This window comes from Atractosteus spatula, chromosome 8 (genome assembly GCF_055471065.1).
Source record: "Atractosteus spatula isolate fAtrSpa1 chromosome 8, fAtrSpa1.hap1, whole genome shotgun sequence".
Classification (NCBI taxonomy): Eukaryota; Metazoa; Chordata; class Actinopteri; order Semionotiformes; family Lepisosteidae; genus Atractosteus; species Atractosteus spatula.
Window position 1 is genome coordinate 23,940,443 of NC_142713.1, and position 23,820 is coordinate 23,964,262.

At 35.3% G+C, this 23,820-nt stretch overlaps 1 protein-coding gene across 1 annotated transcript in view; it reads left to right on the forward strand.

Annotated features, from left to right (window-relative positions):
* Positions 1-23,820, forward strand: part of LOC148829307 (uncharacterized) — a gene marked incomplete at its 5' end in the record, with an annotated part of 111,831 nt that overhangs the window by 4,508 nt on the left and 83,503 nt on the right. The window contains 6 exons of the mRNA XM_088922641.1: positions 1,149-1,259; positions 5,436-5,595; positions 5,961-6,067; positions 22,032-22,159; positions 22,265-22,346; positions 22,895-22,984. Of these exons, the coding sequence (XP_088778767.1) occupies positions 1,149-1,259; positions 5,436-5,595; positions 5,961-6,067; positions 22,032-22,159; positions 22,265-22,346; positions 22,895-22,984 (678 nt within the window). The remainder of the gene's footprint in view (positions 1-1,148; positions 1,260-5,435; positions 5,596-5,960; positions 6,068-22,031; positions 22,160-22,264; positions 22,347-22,894; positions 22,985-23,820) is intronic.

A 23,820-nucleotide genomic window follows, 5' to 3' on the forward strand; every position in this document is an offset into this window, starting at 1 on the left:
TTGGACTGTGGGTGGAAACTGGAGAACCCAGAAGAAACCCACAGAAACATGGCGAAAACATACAAATGAAAACTCCATACAGATACCATGCTAGGAACTAAATCAAGGTCCCCAGCACTGCAAGGCAACAATGCTAAGCACTGTGCCAAAGGGTCCCTTGATTATAGGCCAATAAATCTTAATTTTATTATATGCTTTTATTGTATTTATGCAGTAGAAACAATATTTAGAAGTAAATTCTAGTCAGCATTGATTAATAAAGTGTAGTTCTTGCTTAACTAATGAAAGTACAGTACAACTACTGTATAGCATGTGTGTAGTGGACTTAACTATACAGCACAAATTCACATATTTACGTTGCTTAAGTACTGAGAAAACAGTCCATATAAAAAGTTTGTGAGCTTCCAATTTGAATAAGTTTTTTTTTGCTTCTGTGTATGAATTAAAGTAAACTGCTGGATTATGTTGCCAGCAGCCATATTACTCTGGCAACTGGCAGTAAACCAGCTAAGCAGGTGTGAGCCTGGTCAGTACTATTGGGAAAAATTAAGAATTAAGGTTGCTGGTGGAAGAGGTATTAGTGGGTCCAGCAGGTGTCGCTCACCCTGTGGTCTGTGTGGGTCTTAATGCCCCAGTATAGTGATGGGACACCATACTGTAAAAAGGCGCCATCCTTGAGACGTAAAACCAAGGTCCTGACTCTCTGTGGACATTAAAAATCCCAGGGTGCTTCTCGAAAACAGTAGGGGTGTAACCCCAGCGTCCTGGCCAAATTTCCCAGCGGCCTTTACCAATTATGGCCTCCTAAGAATCCCCATCTATGAATTGCCTTCATCACTCTGTTCTCCTCCCCACTGATAGCTGGTGTGTGATGAGCGTTTTGGCGCACTATGACTGCCATCGCATCATCCAGGTGGATGCTGCACATTGGTGGTGGTGGAGGGGATCCCCATTACCTGTGGAGCATTCAGTAAAGCGCTACAGTATAAAAGTGTAAGGAATTATTATTAATTATTATTATTCTGTGCAAGTGCTAAAGTGGTGTCTGAAACTATAAAAATGTTTAAATGAAAAGCTAGAATGGTCTTGTTTCATTGGAAATTACACTGTAGTCTATGCTTTGAGGGTGTTCTTGATTTGTTTCCTAGGTGTTTGACTTACTGTGGAAGTTGATCACACATGATATCTGGTTCACCTGGGAGTATTCTCGCCAGCTACTGCTTGCTGATGACAAACTGCTGTGTGCTGTTCCCTTCAAGGTAAAATGTAAATCTACAGACACAATATTAAATTCCCTTTTTTCATATTAACTTGAATAAGCTTAAATATTTGCACATTATAAATGTAAATTTCAGATCAATCTCTGCCCTTCCCAGATTTATATTCAAATGGAAAGTGAGATGACCTTAAATGGCAAGAAATATTTTAGGTCAGTCTGCCTAAACAATGTAGGATTCAAAAATCAAATAATTCCCATTATCTATGTCTGTGAAAAAGGCCTTGTTGTATTTTCAGACCAAATTCATGAAATTAAAAAGTGCAGTTAAGTTCTGTCACATTGTTTCTACAAATTTTAATGATGTATTAACGGTATATGAATGCCTAAAACTTACATTTTTTTGTCTTTTTCAAAAATACTTTTTATAGATAACATTTATGACAGGATGAGGAACGTGACCCTTAATCCCAAAACCATGTTCTGCAGCAAACAATTCAAAGGTGCATATAGAGTACTGTATATTGAACACAGAACATGTGGACTGAGTACGCATCCAAAAACTATAAAGGTTAAGATACACTTTACTTAGTATGACCCTGTTAGGGATTACATTCAAACATTTTGGTTTACAAATTGTGATTTGAATACAGTTGAACACAAGGCAATAGAAGCCACTACTACAAGCACTGAGCTATCTTTAGGGAGACTATGAGCCAACCCCTCGGCTGATGAGAGGGGTGGATAGGTGTGAGTCATTTAATAAACAGATAGAATTTTTATAGTACATCCTGTGTTTATCAGTTTGCTCAATTCAGTATATCAGTTGCTTCTTCAGTGACTTATTGCTGGTTTAGCAGTTGACTAGAAGTGATTGATATAACTAGAGTTTTGGTATACAGTAGTTGTATTTTTTCACAACAAAAAGATACTGTATATTCTAAAGTCGTAGTATACTGTAGGTTTGCCAGACATGTATATGTAGGTGCAATTTGTGAATTAATAAATGAAAACAAGATAATTACATTAAAAAATATTTTTTAAAAATTGGGTCTGGCTTAAGCATATGCATCATTGTACTTTGATAAGCCTTTTTTGATTTGTCTTCATACTTGCCGTTGAAATGTTTAATAATTAATACTGCATTCAGTATTCCAATATTTCTTATTCATATGTATGAATATGAATATTTCTTATTCATATGTAATGTAAAAATGTAATTAGTTTTTTCAGTCCTTCAAGTGTTAAATATTTAAATAAGAACACATGATAAGCCCTCTTGAAAATATTTATGTATGGTACCTGTATATTAAAAATATGTTTGTTAATTTGTTTTATGTTTTCTGATTAAAGTGAAAGCTCCATGCATAGTTATCATTAATACCATAGTTCTCCATGACTAGGCAGACCTTGAACTGGAATGTAATTTAATAATCACAATCACCTTTCATTAAATACAACAGTCCACCATCAGGCACAATAACATTTTTTATATAATAAATACTTGCCTCTACAGACATCCAGACCACATGCAGAGGTTTTGAAATTAAACTGAAGTTTTCAACTCAGAGGCCTCCAGGCTTAAAACCCACTACAAGGTTAAGGTTATAGGTGTATGTCTAAGGAAACAACATTTCAATGTCTAGTGTGCTGTGATAAAGTTAGTTCTACCAGAGAATTCCCTGCCTTCACTCACCTCCACGTAGCGCCTGAGGTTGGTTTATACTATAGTAATTGTTTTTAAAGCACAGGAAGTATACAAGCATTATTTACTACAAACCTGTATTTAGTTCTGTTTTTTCTACTGCTTTTTTATACATGATTTTTCTACTTTTTGTTACCCTTGTGTAAATGTTTAACTGCTCTTTACTTTAAACTTGTGTGATTATTTGCTTTCATAGGCACTATTGAGCATGTCGGAAGATGCTCATCCACAAAGCATATTATATTGATTAAGTGTGACTGTTATTTTTGTTCCTCTGACGCTTATGCTGTCATTGATAAAGTATGTCTCAGACATCAGGATAACTGAATTTTGGTTTTTAGTTTAACATTTTTAAGAATAAGATTTCCTCTTTCCTTTTGTGCAGGTCTAAGCTTGTGCATGGTGTGGGGGAGGCTACAATGTCTATCTGAATATTAAAGGATTTCTCTATATTTAGAAAGAAAGATGGGGTGTACATAAAGTACAGTATTTAGAAAGTGTCACTGAATAATGAACTTTTCATTTACTTTTTGGAGAAGGGGAACGGGAATTGAAAATATGAAGTTTTTAACAATTGGTTTTTTATTCTTTTTATACCACTCAAAACATTTTTCATTGCAGTAATGTATTCATGCGGATGTTAGTTTGCTAGAGACCTTGGAAGGACAAAGAGAAACTCCCCATCCTGACAGGACTTATTGACCAATTCCTGAAAATTTGTCTTCATGAATAAATGATCAGTGTTTAAAATAAAAACAGTACTATAATTTTTTAACACCCTGAGTAAATATTTGTACATGTTTCAAGTTCCATATTTGTTTCCTTATGTTTTTATATGTGTATTTTATCTTGTTATCTACAGTGGTGTGAAAAAGTGTTTGCCCCCTTCCTGATTTCTTATTTTTTTGCATGTTTGTCACACTGAAATGTTTCAGGTCATCAAACAAATTGAAATATTAGACAAAGATAACACAAGTAAACACAAAATGCAGTTTTTAAATGAAGGTTTTTATTATTAAGGGAACAAAAAATCCAAATCTACATGGCCCTGTGTGAAAAAGTGATTGCTCCCTAAACCTAATAACTGGTTGGGCCACCCTTAGCAGCAACAACTGCAATCAAGCGTTTGCGATAACTGGCAATGAGTCTTTTACAGCGCTGTGGAGGAATTTTGGCCCACTCATCTTTGCAGAAGTGTTGTAATTCAGCCACATTGGAGGGTTTTCGAGCCTTAACCGCTTTTTTAAGGTCATGCCACAACATCTCAATTGGATTCAGGTCAGGACTTTGACTAGGCCACTCCAAAGTCTTCATTTTGTTTTTCTTAAGCCATTCAGAGGTGGACTTGATGGTGTGTTTTGGATCATTGTCCTGCTGCAGAACCCAAGTGCGCTTCAGCTTGAGGCCACGAACAGATGGCCGGACATTCTCCTTCAGGATTTTTTGGTAGACAGCAGAATTCATGGTTCCATTTACCACAGCAAGTCTTCCAGGTCCTGAAGCAGCAAAACAGCCCCAGACCATCACACTACCACCACCATATTTTACTGTTGGTATGATGTTCCTTTTCTGAAATGCTGTGTTACTTTTACGCCAGATGTAATGGGACACACACCTTCCAAAAAGTTCAACTTTTGTCTCGTCAGTCCACAGAGTATTTTCCCAAAAGTCTTGGGGATCATCAAGATGTTTTCTGGCAAAACTGAGACGAGCCTTTATGTTCTTTTTGCTCAGCAGTGGTTTTCGTCTTGGAATTCTGCCATGCAGGCCATTTTTGCCCAGTCTCTTTCTTATGGTGGAGTCATGAACACTGACCTTAACTGAGGCAAGTGAAGCCTGCAGTTCTTTGGATGTTGTTGTGGGGTTTTTTGTGACCTCCTGGATGAGTCGTCGCTGTGCTCTTGGGGTAATTTTGGTTGGCCGGCCACTCCTGGGAAGGTTCACCACTGTTCCATGTTTTCGCCATTTGTGGATAATGGCTCTCACTGTGGTTCGCTGGAGTCCTAAAGCTTTAGAAATGGCTTTATAACCTTTTCCAGACTGATAAATCTCAATTACTCTGTTTCTCATTTGTTCCTGAATTTCTTTGGATCGCAGCATGATGTCTAGCTTTTGAGGATCTTTTGGTCTACTTCACTTTGTCAGGCAGGTCCTATTTAAGTGATTTCTTGATTGAGAACAGGTGTGGCAGTAATCAGGCCTGGGTGTGGCTAGAGAAATTGAACTCAGCTTTCCAAAGATGTGATAAACCACAGTTGATTTATGTTTTAACGGGGGGGCAATCACTTTTTCACACAGGGCCATGTAGGTTTGGATTTTTTTTCCCTTCATAATAAAAACCTTCATTTAAAAACTGCATTTTGTGTTTACTTGTGTTATCTTTGTCTAATATTTCAATTTGTTTGATGATCTGAAACATTTCAGTGTGAGAAACATGCAAAAAAATAAGAAATCAGGAAGGGGGCAAACACTTTTTCACACCACTGTACATTTTGAATTCTAACTTCCTAACAGTGGACTCCAGAGGCACCAGCTACTGGAATAAAGCCAGATTCTTCACTTGGTGTGGCACAGCTAATCCATGGAGATCCAGACATTTCTAAGTCCCTTGAAGAGTCTGGCTTGTTGCACCGTTATGATCCAGCTCAGCAGGTGGAAATAGAACCTTCTCCAGGTAATTATACGGCAGCTTTGAACCTACCTCTTTCAATCTAACTCATGATAACATTTTAGACTCCAAGAGTGGATTCTCTGATGTATGTAATGAAGTGTATGTAGTGTAGTGGCTCAGTAACAGTTGCATATGTCTTTTAAAGTTTGCATAATGAAGCAGTTGTACCCTGCTTACAATTATATCAGACATCAGCATTTTTAAAAATATATATATTCTACACTTATTTTCATGTGACAAGTTATAAAACAATGCTAAATTAGCTGAATTCCTTCATCTCATTTATAATATTTATTATGTTATGCAGAACAAAACACCTTTATGTAGAGCTGAGAAAAACATTTTAATTAAAACTTTGTCTCTTCTAGGCCAAGATCTACCAGAAACGTACAGCAGCAAATTACTTTTACGAAGCTGGAAATCCTATCCCTCACCAGATCGGTGTATTCTGGATATGGTAAACACACATTTGCAGGTAATCCAGAGTCTGTTGTTCGTGAAACATTTTTATATATTCTAATCGTTCTTTCTCTAAGAACATGCTGGATGTTATGAAGATTGTTTCTATGCGTTTAATTTTTTTTTTGGGGGGGGGATTTTAAAGGATTAATATTAATACTAGTCTTATGCCACATTATACCTGTAATGTATTACTTCAATAATAATAGTGCATAACCTGTTTTCATCTAATCATATGCAAAAGAATATTTTCTTTTAATTACTTTTTTAACTTATTATTCTACTATTTTGTAGAATATATTGTAATACTTCCCATGCATTTGTCATAGAAATGCTTCAAACAATATGCCCCATTTTTGTTTTTTAAAAAGTAGCATTACATCAACTTTCAAAATTAATTCATCCCTATAAAAAAGATAGAAAAACATCATTTTAAAAACAGACAAAGACATACATGGATTTGTAAATTAGTGATAAAGAGTCCAAAATAGTCAATACATTGCTATTGTCTCTTTTTTAGATCTTATGTAATTCCTTGATTCCCTCTGTTATTTGTGTGACAAATTGCTTTATGCACAATAACCACATCTATATCACTCTCATAAGCCATCTACAGTGTCCCAATAGAATTAATCACCAACCTTTTTTTTTAGATGTTTTGTTGTGTAATGAGATGTAATATCTAGCACCGTAATGTCTGTGATGAAAACAAATTAAGGAACGAAGGAATATACCTTCTGTTCTGCTGCTTTCAACTGCTGGAGGCAGGTGTAAAAATAGCAGGATGCTGGAAGACTCAGTAAGTTGGCAGGACATAAAATCCTTCAGTGTGTGCTGCAGGCTTGATTCCAGGCCAAGTCTGGATCATGTGGATCTAACCCTGCGACTCATCTATCCAAACAAAGATAATGAAATACAATTACATTCCCTTTATAAGCTGTATGAACATGAAAAGGGGTTGACCACAAAACATGCTGCATATGCACTATATTAAACACCTTTGTATGCAATCATTTAAATCAGAAAATATCCTTTACATTCCTTACCCCAGCAATATACAGTACTGTAAATTTAAGTATAGTTGGCAGAGATTTTGGCCTCAGAAATCATCTTGTATAATCTTGCTGCTAATTGCCATTAAAATCTCTAAAATGGAATACTCAGTACATCAAAAACATTTGAAGCAATACTGTCCAAAGGAAAGGGAGGAGCTTAAGATCTTTCGTTAAGTTTAGTAAATACTGATATATGGTATACTTTATATATACAAGGCCAATTTTCTATAATAGTACATCACAAAAGTGATGTAGAGAGCAAGATATTTTGATACTCAAGTCATGCATATTTACCAAAGCTTTAGGACGTGTGCAAATGTGTACCTCTACAATGAGGTGCAAATCACTTTCTCTTGTGAAAAGCTTTACAAACTCATCTTCACAAGAAATAACAACCAATCAGAAATGTTTTATATTTATTCAAAAGTTTATTGTAGGAATAAAGAGTTTTGGCATAACGTCAGTTTTGGTTAGCCTCAGACAAGCAGGACCCCAAACACCAATGCAGAATTTAGAAAATAAAACACCAGGACCTAGCCTAAGGCTTTTGCTAGGCTGTTAGGTACTTAAAAAATACTTTTGAGGATATCAGTATTGGGTAAATACCATTGTGTAAATTGATGATATAATTAGGAATGTATTGTGACTGCACCTATTTGCAATGAATAGCCACAAAAGTGTTCAGAGAAAAATCCAGATGGTGTTATAATGTCCTGGAATTGAAAGTGAAATCAGTTATGATCTGGAGGTAATTCATAAGGAGGTTCACAAGGACTGATGTAGGGAGTAAAAGTTGTATGTAACAAATATTAAAAATAGTTGGCATAGTTGAGGTGTCCCAGAAAGGACAATAGACCTATTTTAGTACAACAGCTGACAAGTAGGTGGAGAGATACAAATGAAGCTCGTTGCAGGACAAGGAGGCAGGAAACTCTTCAAAGCTGAGAAGGATTCCCAGGAGGAATCTAAGCTTGTAGAGGCACCAGCAGTCTTTTCCTTAGCAAGATCAAGATTTGGAAAAACAGAGATCAGGGTGGACAAGGCACTGGCAGGGGGTGATTTAGGAAAATCTATTGTAGGGAAATCATCAAGGAGATGAAGAAGAAAGGAAAGCTTCTAATTATTTGGCAGAATCCAGCAAAGGGCTCAGATGAGATGTTGAAAATTTTTGGGCTGCTGGTTAAGTGAACTGAAAAGTAAAATTTACCCTGCCACTATATACCAAAGATATGCTAAAGATTTGATTAAAGGCACATAGTTTTGAAGATTGGCTTTGGAAAGCCAGGCACCTGATCCTGCTGTCGTAATGAGGGAAATGTTGTGATCAATGTTAGCAAAGGTAGCAAAATACAAGCTGGGAATCAGGCAGTTAATGCTTGTTGAGGAACGTTCTGAGAGGTATCAGCCATGAGTAAGAAGCTGGGATTGGAAGTATCTGAATGAAGAATTTTACAGATGACTGGAAAGGTAGGGACATTGAATAAACCAGCAGAAAAAACGAACGGGAGACAATCCACTAGATAGTGAGTAAAGATTGGATCAAGATGGCAGGGTAATTCAGCAGCAAGTTCAGGACTTAGTGGAACACTAATTAAACAAAGCTCCGTCTCATCTGACGGACAGATGATATTGTGAACATGTTCCTTTGTACTATCTGAGAACTATGCACATAGAGGGCCTGTACTGTACATAGAGAAGGAATGATTGAGGGCATATGTAAAGTGAAAGGCTCCATAATATGGAAGCAAAACAGGCACAATCTGTTTTCTACAGACCTAATACTGAAGAACTTTCTCTCATATGATACATGATGACCAAATGGCTGTTCTCTTCTTCTTCCCATAGTCATGCGTGTTTCAATGGACTTAGTTCTATGGCTGACATACTGACTGGTGTGGCTGTTTAGATGCATATACTCTAATAAAACCTAATTGAGAAATACAGTATGAGACTTTTATGCTCAGTCTAGGATAACAGTCATGTATAATCACCACAAATAATGTAGGTTTTACTACACTGTTACTTTGTTACACTAACAAAGTACGGTAAAAGTATTGTTACAGGTTATATTTTATGTTATAGGTTTTTCATTTTTATTCATTTGCTTCTTCAAATTATTTAATTTATTTCTTTTTATTACAAGTGAATGGTTACCAAAACCTTCTTGCTGATGAATGGCACAATTTTACAATTTAGTATTGTGATATCAGGGTTTTGAATTACTTACCAATTAGAATGAGAAGGATTCAACTGGACAGAATAACAAGCAGTAGCTAACTCCACTTGGATGTGCAAATACAGTATACAATTTATTAATATAATACCAAATCATGAATAGCAAGCCAATAATAGCAAGCTGATAGTTCACTCAGGAATTAAAAAGATGTTAATTACATCAGGACTAATATACACATAGATCATAGTATGTATTGTAGGTAGTTGGAGGGACAGCCCAACCCAGGCAGTGTCTGGTGCCTTCCACTTCTTAATGTTATGTTTCATCAGATAAAATATTAAGGTTTTTATGTTGAAAGGTTTTTATATCCTTCTGCTGATCTGTGCCTTTATATACTGTAGTTGTTTAAAAAGCTCAGAATCTTGGTTGCATTCACTATCTGATTAAGGAACCTTATGGAGATGGGTGTATTTATTGTCAAATCAGGTGAATTGCTATTATTGTACATGCAGTAAATAAAGGCCACTAAACTAATTGTTTGGGTCAAGAAGGAGATTTTTTGCACCTACGTTAATTTAGATTTGCACATTAAAGGGTTTGAATATATATGCAATCACGTCTTTTCCAATTTTTTACATATTAATGATCTATTTATGTTTTTTATATTATTTATATTAATATTTTATAATAGTATGTTTGAATGTTTGAAGCAGCTTGTGTATATAACACATTAATTTGTACTTCAAGGTGACATGACTGCAAGCCTTATATCAATAAAACATGAAAAATGTGCAATAGTCTGAATATTTTTACAGGACAGCGTGGCATCTACAATTTCTTTCACTACGCTACTATGAATTCAATAAAATAGAATTCATAAGATAGATCTATAATCTAATCTTGCAACAAAACCTCAAAGGGGTGTAGATTTTATTTTCTGTATGTGATTTTTACAATTAAACTTTCACATAAGATTCATGTTGTATTTTATTATAAGGATCTCAGAGGCTTTCAAAATACTCTTTTCGGTGCTATTAGATTACATAGTGTGTTTTGGCTTTCTAAACATCAGTCTGTGTACAGTTAATGCACAATACAGAGAGCCATTCTGGCCTACATCCTATTTTAACTAATTGTTAACATGATTGCCCATAAAGATGTAGTCATGTGATATTTTTTAGAATAAAATTCAGTATTTATTGATATGAAGTAATAAAACGTTAAAAACAAAAAGGTCATATGCAATCATGTCTCAGAAAAAACATATACAGTACTAGGCAACACAATTCTTTCACCCTGCAAATCAACAACCAATGTCAGAACATAAGTATATTGTATTGTCTGATAGCAAATGCCATCTTTCAGAGCATGAGTAAAACTAATGAATGCCTTATAAGGTCTTTATGTAGCCATGAACCATTATGCCTATAGTTTCATTTAACTGGTGAATTTCATGTTCTATGAAACACATTATACCCACAAAACATGAGCTGTAAAGCAGCACTAAGGCCTGTTACATCATGCTGACCAAGACTTTATTTTCATTTTAGAAATATATAAAAATACTATTGTAGTGTGTGTACCTTAAACTTGGGGAGTGACAAAGTCAGGGTTATGTGGATGAACTCTGCCAGCAATCCCTGAGTGGATATGTCCCTTCCTCTGTTGGTTACATTTTCTTTTTCATGATAGACCATATTAGACTACATCCTGATGTGTAAAAAAGCATTTTGAATTTGAATTCAAGTCTATGGCATTCACTTATTATTTTATACTTGTTTTTAAACCATATAAGGGTGCATTATATTAAAAATCTAGAAGAATCACAAGTAAATTACATTCACTGTCAAAATGTTTGGATTTATTTAATATATCAGAAAAAGGATTGCTAATTCTGTCATACATTTGGACAAATCTGGATATATACCCATTATATTAATGGTGATATAAGGAAAAATGTGAATCTTTGATGGCATTCAAGTATAGTTTGCATTACAATAAAATATCAGTTATGGTTTCTGCTGTACTGTGTCCATAGTTGTCACCACCTAGCCCATTACGAGGTGGTGACAAAAACATGAGCAATCTCTTTCAGAAACAAAATGTCCTGGACCAAAGTCCACATTCTCTACAAGAAACAATGGCACAGATCCAGAACAACATTAATACAGCTGGTACAGAAGCTGAATACAGATATACAGTAGGTTGGATTTAGAAGACAGACTGCTGTCGTTTGTTAGTTATCCAAAGCAAAGTAAGGAATAACTTGTCTGAATAGAGGAAAATACATGACTTGGACAGTCAGTGAATAAGGGCGAATTAATGTGTGATTTGCTTAATTAAAGGCATGGAAAGGAGACATGCAGTAGTATGACATTCACTATTGAAGTTCTAAGAATTTTTTAAACATACCAAGAGATTAAACTAAGAATTTGAAAGAATACCTTGAAACCTGAGGTCTGAAAGGGCTCAGAGTCCGAAAACTTCCAATGGAAATCCACCAAGTCACCTAATAATCTTGAAATTACTCAGATATGGAGACAAATTGTGAAAAAATAAGGCATATTGAGCCAGTGTAATTACCTTTATTTTACCTCCTTTATGTGAGCTGGGTCAGCCACTATGAAACCTACAGATTGATCTACATATGACAAGTGAAGAAATAAAAAGTGAAAAAATATGTGGCAGTCCAGTCTTTGAGGGGACTATCTAACAATTGTCCAGCCCCTAGAGGCTGTTAAAAGGCGGTTATTTATAGATTCCCTAGGTTATTAATTAGATGATTGGTAAGGGGGTTAGAATCACATTCTCATAGGGGTGTAATTATTGTAATGCTTGATATAGAAAGGACCCACAGTGTTTGGTGGTTAATGCATTTGGCTTGCAGTCTAGAGAAGCTGTTGGAAATGTATGGTTTGTTGTTACATGCTCCTGCACTGAAGATGAATATGGTCTGTCACAGGATGGTACAGTTTTTGACTTTTGTTTAAAGAGCCATATTACTGTATCCTGCTACTTTTTTGCAATCTGCACTCCCTACTTTTAGGTGAAAATCCCTGCTCATTGATAATCATTTATGTTACTGAATATAAATATACATATTTTTGTTGCACTTTTTGGTGTTTTTCTCTGTCATATGATTGAGAGAGAAGTTCATTATTAAACTAGAAATGGTTTATGGCATTAATAATACTGTAATTGTATGTGTGAATGGGGTCATAAAAGATATTCCACTAATGGAAATGCATTAGTATAAACTCACTTTTCAGTTTCCACTTTTGATTTAATATGCCCCATTAGGTATGTTCCCCTTTTACTTCTTCAGTTTTTAATGTCTTTAGAATTGTTTTTTTCCTCTTTGATGCAGATTGCACAGGACCTGAAACAATGAACTCTCCATTTATTTTAATATCTATTAATATAAAAATAAAAACACTATGATAAGGAGCTTCTATATAGCAATCTTGTGAATTACAAACACATTGTGTCTAGTTTTTTTTTCTGTTGCTGTTGTTCAAGTTTTTTTAATTGTACAACTGCTTATATCTGCCATTAGTAGTTTAAAATACAGCTGTTACATCCTGGAATTTACCTGACCTGTAAAATGAACATGAATGTTGTATCATATGGCTGATACTTCACACTAGCTCACAGCCTTCCTTCGAATCCATGTGCACAAAATTGGGATGCCTGTCAATACGACCAACAACCTTTCAATCAGGCAGTCAAATAAGTTCTTAATCAGCTCATTAGCATGGCTATTAAGACACCTTTCTGCACTGATCAGTGCTCTGACATTGAGATACTGAAGCGACTAATCCACTTTCTCTAGCTGATATCTAGAAGCCTGTTTCTTCTCCTGTCTTAGAGTACTGACACTTGCCTTCATCCCTGCTACTAACACTAGCTTTCTGAAGACTCAATCTGTTCAGTGCCTCCTTTATTTTTCTCTAGCTGGTTTTTCCTATTTGTTTTCCTGAAGTGCTTCTGTTCCAGTTTTTTTCCGCTGTTGCTAACCAGGCAGCCTTTTTCTCCGCTGGACTTGAGCTCTTTTTCAGATGGCCTTCGCACAGCTTTCTCAGTTCTCAAATCACTGTCTTTTTCCCTTCTGCCTGTATCATTTCTCTCCCTTCACTATACACAGCCAATCTCTTTCCAAGCTACTCTGGAAATGCCACTAAGAGCTTTTAAGAGATTGTGATGCTGTTCAGTCTTTGCTCAAATAGGGCTTGTCCCTCAAATATAAAACTTTCAAAGGATCTAACAGGTATTTTATGTAAGAACCTAAAATATATGATGTTTGAAGATCAATTATAAATAACATGATTTTAAATTTTATTGGTAACTCTTGGTTACACATAATGTTCTATAGAGGAAAAGATGAGAATCTCATTTATTCATATCACTCTCCAGTTGCTGTTTACTTCTCTCATCTCACTGCATCTGTAACATTAAACATTCCAGCTAGGAAGTAAATAACTATAATAAAAAATGTAATTAAATCTAGTGTTTGCAGAACATGCTGCAACAGAAACAAAATTATATAGAGAGTAGATATGGTGTTGGTTTGCTTATTTAGTGATATGGGATGCATATAAAGTCATATGTAAATTGTGGTTTGTATCCTGTTGAAATTGCTCAAAGAAAGTAAAAATACACACGCTTACTAATACCCAGATGTATTATCCAATGACAAAAGGCTTAAAGAATTCCTACAATATTAATGAAACATCTAAATAATTTTATTTCAAATTGTGAGTTTGGGGTGCTGTTTATAATTGTGAAATTACTCTCTATGACTGATGTGGATTATTTATTTTATTCATAATTTAGAAAGAAACCTTTCTAAATTATGAGAAAATGACAAACACTTGAATATAAAATATTTTATATAGAGGTGGTCAAGGCAATCCATACATTGCCAAGACACCTGAAGAAGATGGATCATAAAGTGTTTCACAAATTATTGGTATATAAAATATATATAGGCACGAAAGAAAGGGGAATGCATTCTTCAATAATTATTTTATTAATACTAAATAAAAGCTCTTTGGATGAAACTTAAAAGTCTATTCCATTATTACGTTTATTTATATATATATAGTAGTAAGATATTAATGAAAAGGTTGGACTCATTGCTATTAAATTTAATATGCAGAGATTAAACTAGATTTACCAAGACATGGGCAAAAAGCACGTAATACGAGAAAATTAATGCAAATCATAGGTAATTCTCAGGGGTTCCTGTTTCCCATGCCTGCAGTTTCTCTACATAAAAATCAATTAACCAAATTGAATCTGCATATGACTTTTAGAGCATTAGAGAAGTATTGATTAGGCTCAAAGGATATATTATAGCATTATTTTATAAACAGCAAAAGTCAGGATTTGCTCAACTAGTCTAGTGTTGAACTCCTGATTGCAGGAGGGAACTTTGTAGGGAAACTTACTATCCCAGCTAGTCTTAGCATTTTTCCAAGCAGCATTAGTATTCTTAATAAGATCCAACTGAAACCATATACGGATATGGCATCCTAACTGGTTATTAAAATGAGCCTATTTAGACCACAGATAGAGGGAATTTCTTCTGACAAACTTGTCCAGTAAATTTCAGAAAAGAAAAGATCGGAGGATTTTACTTATGGGAGCCATTCCACTACTTTTTATTTGGGAAAGTTTGTTATTCAGTACATTTTTGAAAGAAGGTCTCAGAGAATTGAGGAAATCTCATAAAATTAAAAAGGTGAAGTCACCATTGGATAGGAACAAAGGGTGTTTAAACCTCCTAGATATTTAGAAATATAATATGCCACAGAAAGTAAGGTACTCCTTAAAGATCATGCAAACTATGGCCGAACCCGACATAGTGGTGGTGATGAATGGGTTATATAGAAGGAGGTTTTGGACATAGATAAATATGGTTTGTCTACCCTTGAATGCTGGGAATCTATAAATAACCTAGTTGTAAAATTCTCATTTAATATTACTTACAGTAGAGCTGTAAAATATTGTCTTCAATATAAAATATGAACCAGCATATTCAGATCTGAGCAAAACAAAATTAATCAGTTGTTGAAATTATGTGATTGTTTTAATTTAGATAATCTTGAATGTGTATGTTTTTTTCATGTCAAAGGATCCAAATATGCTTCACATATTGGGAATCTACGTAATCTACCACTGAAGTGCAGCATCAACCTGGATAAAATCCATAATATACCGTACCAGCAGCTACACTACAGAGTACCTCATGTGGAGAAGTAAGAAATGAATTCACTGAATGGAGAGGAAACGTAGGTAGGCCAGGTAGTTGAAGGCCAAGGCAGAACATGGGAGTTAATACTCATACCAGTGTTATCAGATCTTTAATAACCAAGAAGTCAGGGTCTTTTTTCATCTCATCTGAAAGACGGTACATGCTATAGCACAGTGATCATATTAGGGCATTGGTTTAGACTTTTGCTACCTGCTTATCTGCAATAGTAATGTAACAGTTGTCTACCACAGCAGCTACTTGAATTTCCTTTTACTGTATGTCTCCCATCCCAGTATAGGCTGGGGCTTGACTAGCCTGTGAGATCTGATGAGATCAAGGTACAAGTTATGCTGTTAGCTAACTATGCATATTATAAAATATAAACTTTAATTGACATGCCTGTCCTGTGCACCAAAAATCTGAACTGCTATACTTGTAGTTACTGTACCTCTTTTGCAGAGTTCCCCTCTCCCCCACCCCCATAGAAGCATATTGAAAAACATCGCTGGCCACTGTTCAGAGCTTAGTTGCTCAAATTATCTAATAATAAATATGAATAATGTCAGTTCACTGTACGTGACCCAGATTTATTTTAGGATATTTCCATGAGTTTTATAATATTTGCCTAATTAGTCGTATTAACATTTGTTAGCATATTACCTTGCTAAATATAATATATAATACAATGTGTTGTAATTATTTCATAGTTCAAATCTGATATCATAACCTTCTAATTTCTTGAGTTTTCATAGGGCCATTAATCCTATGTAGTTGTCGTGATTAACAGTAGGATAAATGAACATATGCTGCTTACAGTGATGTGACAAAGGGGTGTCTATTTTGTTTTCCACATCACTTCAGTTACATGTGATACCACTCAGTGAAACTACCAAACGTTTACAAAAAATACAATACTGAATACATCACATTTTGCCATAACCAGTTTTATCCAATACTGGGTTGCGAGGCAGCTAGAGTCTGTCCTGGCAAGCAACAGGTGCAAGTCAGGATACTCCCTTTATAGGATGTGCATCCATTGCAGGCCACATAAAGACACAAACTTGCACACTCACGCAAGGACTACATTTCCCAGAAGCCAATTAACCTAAAATGTGTATTTTGCCATGTGAGAGGAAACATGAGCTCCTGCCAAAAACTGAACATGGGAAGAACATATACTGTAACCTTCATGCATCTAACAGGATGGTTCAATTTCCAGGGATCCAGCTCTGCAGTGGCCACTATGCCACCTATTTTATTATTACTTTGTTTTGAAAACAGTGGACCAAGCAGTCTGAACGCTTGGCCTTAACTCACAAAAGTTAAGTGCACTGACAATGATTGAAAAGTTCCGTTACTAATTGGGTGAATGAGGTAAACAGAAGATACAGTAGGAAGGAACAAAAGAGGGAATGAAACAGAGGGCTAGAGAACAGGATGTGCTTGACTGGGTTCTTGAGACATGATAAAAGTCAATGGAAAACAGCTGTTAGAATGAATAGTCTGTTGCAAAATGAATAGCTTTTGTGATGAAAGAAAGGTGTAAATACTGTAAGCATCTTCACCTACTTCAGAATTTTGAGAATTGTTGGTGCATACATATGATTGCATATCGACTGAGGGCTTTCCTTTTGAGGTACAAAAGTACTTTTCTTTTCCGGAATGCACTGAATCATCCAGAAGTGCTCTATGCTATTTGATTTCATGCCCCATTTGGTGACTTTACTTCTTCCAAATATACATAAACCTTAACCTTAGTTCTATGAACTTCAATCTCCATTGATTGTGTGTACTCATGAGACATTACTTTGGTCTTTTTCATTCATTTAACTCCTGCATTGCTGTTGATTTCATTATATCCTTCTACTTGTAGTTCTAATTCTTCTGGTGAAAATCCTTTGATGTGCTCAGAAAATCATAAATCTTTTAAATAATTTCCATTAATCTATAGCCCAGTATGTTCCAAACCAGGTGTTTTGAAAAGTTCTTCCAATGTCACTTTAAACAGTTTGTCGGAAAACCTCCTTGGCAACTCCAGTGGAAATTGCAGCTGGTTCCAGTAGAAAATGGCAAATTGTTTCTAGTGTTCTGGATATCTATTTATTAATAGAAACCGGTCTAAACTGCTCACTGGTTAACTTCAAAATGACTTTTTGAAATGGAAGGCACTGGTCACCAGCAGATAGATGCTTAAACACTACTGGATTTCCCGTAAGGAAAACACCTCTCTCAATTCTGTGTTCTCTCTGCCACTGAGTAGCCTTATTTCAAATACAGCAAGGGACACTTCAGAAGTCAAGTTAGTAACTCAAGGAAGAGTGTAGCCTTTTTGTTTATGTGTACAGTATGTGGTTTGGATTACTTTGATTACCCTGGGTATATCACAGTGAGATTTTGTAACTGATCCACCATGAAACACCAAATATTTGGATCTGTTTTTGAAAATGTGCAGCAGTTTTAAAACACCGTTATGTTGAGGACTCAAAATTCAAGAAAACATTTGACTGCATAGTTCAGGTGGGTAGCTGCGTCAGCATGCGTAGGCTGCAAAGGAACAAGTAATAGGTTTATTCCATGCTGAAAAAAAGAAGAAAGAGAACACAACGTTTCGGCTGTGGACTGAAAAATTTGTGAATTCAGATCTTAGTTTTTCTTGTTTTCATCATTAGGATTTTTGTTTCTTCCTGTATGAAGTGTTACATTTCCCTGTGATACAGGCAGTTCTCTTTAATAGGTTAATGATGCTTAAGATTATATTATTTTTGCACTGATACAGAGGCTAATTGACAGGGACACTCCAAATTTAAAATGAACTGATCAGCTCTTCACTTGGTCTGACCAAGTGATTCATAAAGAGCTTATCAATGATATACAGTACATGAAATATTTTTATGCAAATTTGTGTACATGTGGTTAGCGACAAAAAAATAAATTAAAAATCAAATTTGGGAAATTTCACAAATTCAAATCTGGCATGCAACACACCTGAGCTATGCTTACCGATCCCATTGCATGCTGGTGTTTTCTTATTGTACGGTCTTGCCCTCAATATTGCTCGTAAACTGAAAACAAGTATGAAGGGGAAAGAAACAAGTAGTAGAAAGAAAAGTGCTTGATTTGGAGCTGAAAAGAAAAGAGACAGAACCTTTCAGCTGTGGAGCTTTCTATAGCCTTTTTCTTCACACCTGAAGAAGGCTCCACAGCCGAAACATTGTGTCTCTTTTCTTTTCAGCATGGAACAAACCTTTACTTGTTCCTTTGCAGCCTAGACATGCTGACACAGCTACCTACTTGATGTGGATTTAACAACTGGGATTTTAAATAAGTTAAGGGGTAGGATGACGGTGACCAGTTTGGCACATATGTATGGCAAGAATGAATCTTTGAATTATGCATTCAGAGGCAGAGAGAAGGCTATACATGAGAGCTATGCATCTGCTGTGTTCCCTGTGTTTTATTATTAAATTTAATCTATTTTGTATACTGTACAGTAGTGTATAGGCTGTATTATTGTTTTCATAATACTACAGTACTGTTAAAATACATACAGTACATACACATGCTAATACACTTACGTATGTATGCAAGGTTATTAAACTAGAATACCAATTTAGAATTTATGTAACACTAACTCCACACAGTAGATTGTTGAATTGTAGATTAGTTGGTAAGACAGTCATGTACTGTAACTTATAAAACGTTTTCACTTCCAATCTACTGAATAGGTTTTCAGAATTGTGCTGTTCTAGTAAAATATAAAAGGTTACAAAATGACATGTTAGCTAGATGCTTGACTAGATAAGTTGTCACTCAGAGCAATTCATGAGTTTGAATGTCTGCTTTGCTGATCAGGGACCCAAGTGCTCTGAGCATAGATTGGTAAAAGACAATTGCATGCAGCTGCCAAGCCAACAGCTGGCAACTAATCAAGAGCAGGTCTTTGCATAGCTGTTAATTTGGGGAAGCCTGGGGCTACTGTAGCTAAGTATCTTGCCTAGTATCAAGCCTAGTATCTTGCAGCTGGGGTCACTGGCAGCCAAGTCGGGGATATTTTTAACTGTTTCTACAGTGGAATTTTTATTTTGTCATCTTTAATCATTTTTGTAGCCATTTATTTTGTTTTTATGGTTGCAAAATGTTGCAAAAGGATTACAATGGATTGCTTTTTTTAAGCATCACATTACATGCATGAGAATGGATATGTAAATATTCTAACATCCTGACCACAAAATTGACACAAAAGTCTGGAGCACAATCTGCTCTTACAAATTAGCAGTTTTGAAACCTCAGTATCCTTTTTCAAGCATGTGTTGCAGAACATTACTACAGTTTTTACTGGATTTTAGTAGCAGCTTGTACTTTACTGCATACATTGTCTGCTGATTAATTTGGAGAATAAATTTGAGATTTTAGAGCTAAAGGGTTTCACAGATTGGCTCTGTGATATTTACATTTGCACAGTCTGCCTGGGTAAATTTATGTTTTGTACTGTATAAATCAGGCGTTCTCTATAGTGAAGCATTTGCAATAGGAGATCTTGGCCTTAACCTGCACACAATCTTAGTGATAGATGAATGAAAAGCAGACTATAACAGTTAGTGTAAGGGGAGAAAAATGTTGGTTTTTTGCAGGGAAAATATTTAAATTTCAAGCACGAACATTTCAGAACTATTATTTAGCCACGTATTTAAATGCATTGCTAAATGGGTAATACAGTATCTTTATATTACTGTAATATACTTTCAAAATGTGAAAAGTATAGCCTTGCACAGTGTCTACAAGTCAGATCTGCTGAGTATTAAAACTTCATATACAATGTGGATGCTAAGCAGCATTACAGAAGTGGTATAGAAATGATTAGATTTTGTGCTTCTGGAAAATTTGGTACTAAGAAATGCTTTAACACCCAAATATTTTACAGGATTTCCAAAAATAAGTATCACAAGAATCAAAAAGGAATGTGTTAGGGCTGTGGGGAAAGAAAGGCAAAGGTTTTAGATGTAAAACCTCAGAATGTGATGTGAACAGTGACCAAGAGAAGCCAGAAGGGACCAATATAGGGACCAGTCCACCCACAATTAGTACAAATCATGTGGGACAAAGCAATTTGCTCTTGCTGGCCAGATTGGATTTAAATATACTTCAAGTGGTCCATACTTACCATAAATTATCACAACAGGCCAAACACTTAGATAATACTATTTTTAATGATTTATGTTTTTAATGTTCATTTTACAATACCTCTGCTTAAAATGCAATTAGCTATCATTGACTCTTCCTTCTTAAGTCACATAAAGCCTGTCTGTTTCATTGAGACAGAAAAAAAATGCAAAAAAAAAGATATCTTAAATTCTGTTTCTTTATTTATACCTTTGTTAAATCGTGTTTTAGAACTGTTGGAAATTAGAACTTTTAATTACTAACATGATACAAGCAGCAAACTAACATAAAATTAAATAAAACATTAATAGAGCTGTGGATGAAGTCTCCTTGATCGATATTCTGATAATTATCTGCCTACGTACAAGCAGCAAACGAAAGATTGAAACATGGTAGTTCAGTCCTGGCTCAAAGTAAAATGCAGTTGGATAAAAACTCCCGTGAGTAGGTAGTCTAACTCTTGGCATCATACCTTTGGTATGATTTCAAAATTCTCTTATTGGATGTAAATAATCTGCTCTCCACTTAAATTCCCTTGCTGATTTTGTGCGTCTGTTGATTATATTTTTTACAGTTTTTCCATTACTTAAATTATGTTTTGAATAACTGTACAAAATCTTAATCAGCTCATTTTGACAGTTAAACTAAAAGCAAATAAAAAACACTGAGCATATAATGTTGATAAAATAACATTACTTGAGCATTTCATTATCTCAAAGACTATGAATATTCAACCAACAAACTCATGTGCTTACTATTTTAAACTGCAAATAACATTCTGTTTGTAGCCAATTAGCTATTGTAAGTTAAGACTTACAGTATAGTTGAGTTTTCATTAACACAAGTACCTGTAGCATTTTTCTTGTATTGTGTCTTATAATTTTTTGGATGCCACAATGCTTTACAGTGCATTAAATTTCATTATTTGTGGCAGGTGGCCTTTGCAACTTGTAATTACACCTGGAAGGCAGCCTTTGAGACTTAATTGGACTTTGTTTAAAGTTCCTGCATGTACAGTAAATCGTTCTCCTGGTTGTGTTGGATAGTTTTGGAATATGATAATTCTCACATTGGTTTATGGTATAAAAAGTGTGACACAAGAAAGGAGAAAAGAAAAGGAAATACAAAAGGTTATTTTGGTTTGGAAGCTAATAAAGGCTGTAATATTGGACAGTAAAAAAGCTAAAACTGTGGGCTCTGGCTCATGCTTACTTCAGTGAACCAGGACAGTTCCCATGTGACTGTCACATTATAATAATGAATTGAGTATGTTCACTTGTGGTTGACTGTTGGTTTCTCACATGGCATTTTTCTTTATTTTCTTTTGTTATAGATGGCTGCATCTGGAAAAAAACTAAAAGTAAATAGTTTGAAGGATCTGATGGATGGCCACATAATGTGTTCCCTAGTGAACTCTTTTCTACCTGGCACATTCACGACTGAAGTTCTTCTGAATGACAGGTAAGGAAAACGAGACTGGAATCTCTTCTGTGAAAGCTCTTTTCATCAATTTATTATTTATTTTTTATACTATCAGTATTTTTGGAACAAATTCTGCATTTAAAGGTGGACAGTTAACCTGGCACTAAAAACTATGGAGGATCTCTTGAAGGTTTCTGCTTCATTCACATCAGAGGGGCTGTCACAGGTAATGCAGCATTTTTAGCTACAATCCTCAGTTATACAGTACTTGAATACTGTATTTTGCTGTTCAGAGAAAAAAAGTGTTTTACACAATGATGCTATACAGAATATTGAATATTCCCAAGTAATGTATATTTTGTTTCTAATTCTTTCTCAGTTGAGTTTTTTCTTAAATAAGGAAAAGTATGGAAAACATTATAAGTCACTCAAATTTGCAGGCAGCATATACTGTATGCTTATACCAAGTCATTAGTCTTGTTCACTCTCTTATACATTGATTTTTCTCTGTCCCATCTTATTTCCTGCATTCACCTTTCCAAGCTTCTTTACGTTTCTTGCATTTAGAGTCGAGGTTTTTATGCTGGTGTATGAGCATAGGGAGAAAATGCTGGACACAGGTCAAAACTTTTCCTATTGAGACCTTTCAGATTTTTTTAAACCAACTAAAGTATCTGTTTCACATCGCATTACTTGTAAGCTTTAGTAAAAGTGCATCTAAGTGAAAGACTTATTATAGCTTTGAAGGTTTTAATTTTTGTCCATCTTTTTAAGGCTGATTCTGCTGCTGTCTGTGCCTATATGTGCTGCATTTTCATGGCTGGATACAAATATAAACAGTACCAAGCAGTACAACAGGCTGTTGTAAGTATTCACATACACTGTATGACTTTCTTTCAATCACTTTTCTCTCAATACCAGTTAAGACAGCAAAGGTTTTGGTAAAAGCTGGAGAAACCTTGACACAAAGCAAATAATCCACAAAACAGAAACAATTCTTCCTATGAAGGCTACATCCTATTCTGTTGGATTCTGCATTGCCAAATGTCTCTGAAAAGCAAGTCATTGTAATAGATCACATATTGTCTTGTAAATGCTATATACATACACAAGCACTGTACATAAAAGCATTCCCTTATATATGTCAGTGTATGTTTTAGCATTCCCCTATTGTGTATATAAACACTGAAAACCATTAAATTCATTAAGCTTCTTTGAGAAGTATTGATTAGTTTTACATTTCTTAAATAATTAGTTTTAATTTTTTTTTGCATAAATACAGTACTTAAACCTAACTAAAAGCACACCATTTGCAGTGGCACGGTGGTTGGGAAATTTAAGTCCTCACTCTGCCACCTGGCAGTGTTACAGAATAGTGCAGTCCTGCTTTTGACCCCTGGGGAAAGGACAAGGATCCTCTGTATACTGTGATGCCTACTATAGCAAGCCTATTGACACCTCACACATTCTAGATGGCTGCATCTGTATATGTGTGACAGAACAGTCAGTCACTGACAAATAGAACATGCAAGGACAGGGATGGCAGCAGTTAACAGAGCTTATTTTTTTTCTAAAACACTAGAGTGCATCAGTTCTCACCAATTTACCCTGTTTGTTTCTCAGCCTGCGTAGAAGCCAGTGCCTATTTGTTTTAAGGGATCCTCAGAAAGGTCAAAAGGTTGCAAACAGATAGGAGACTG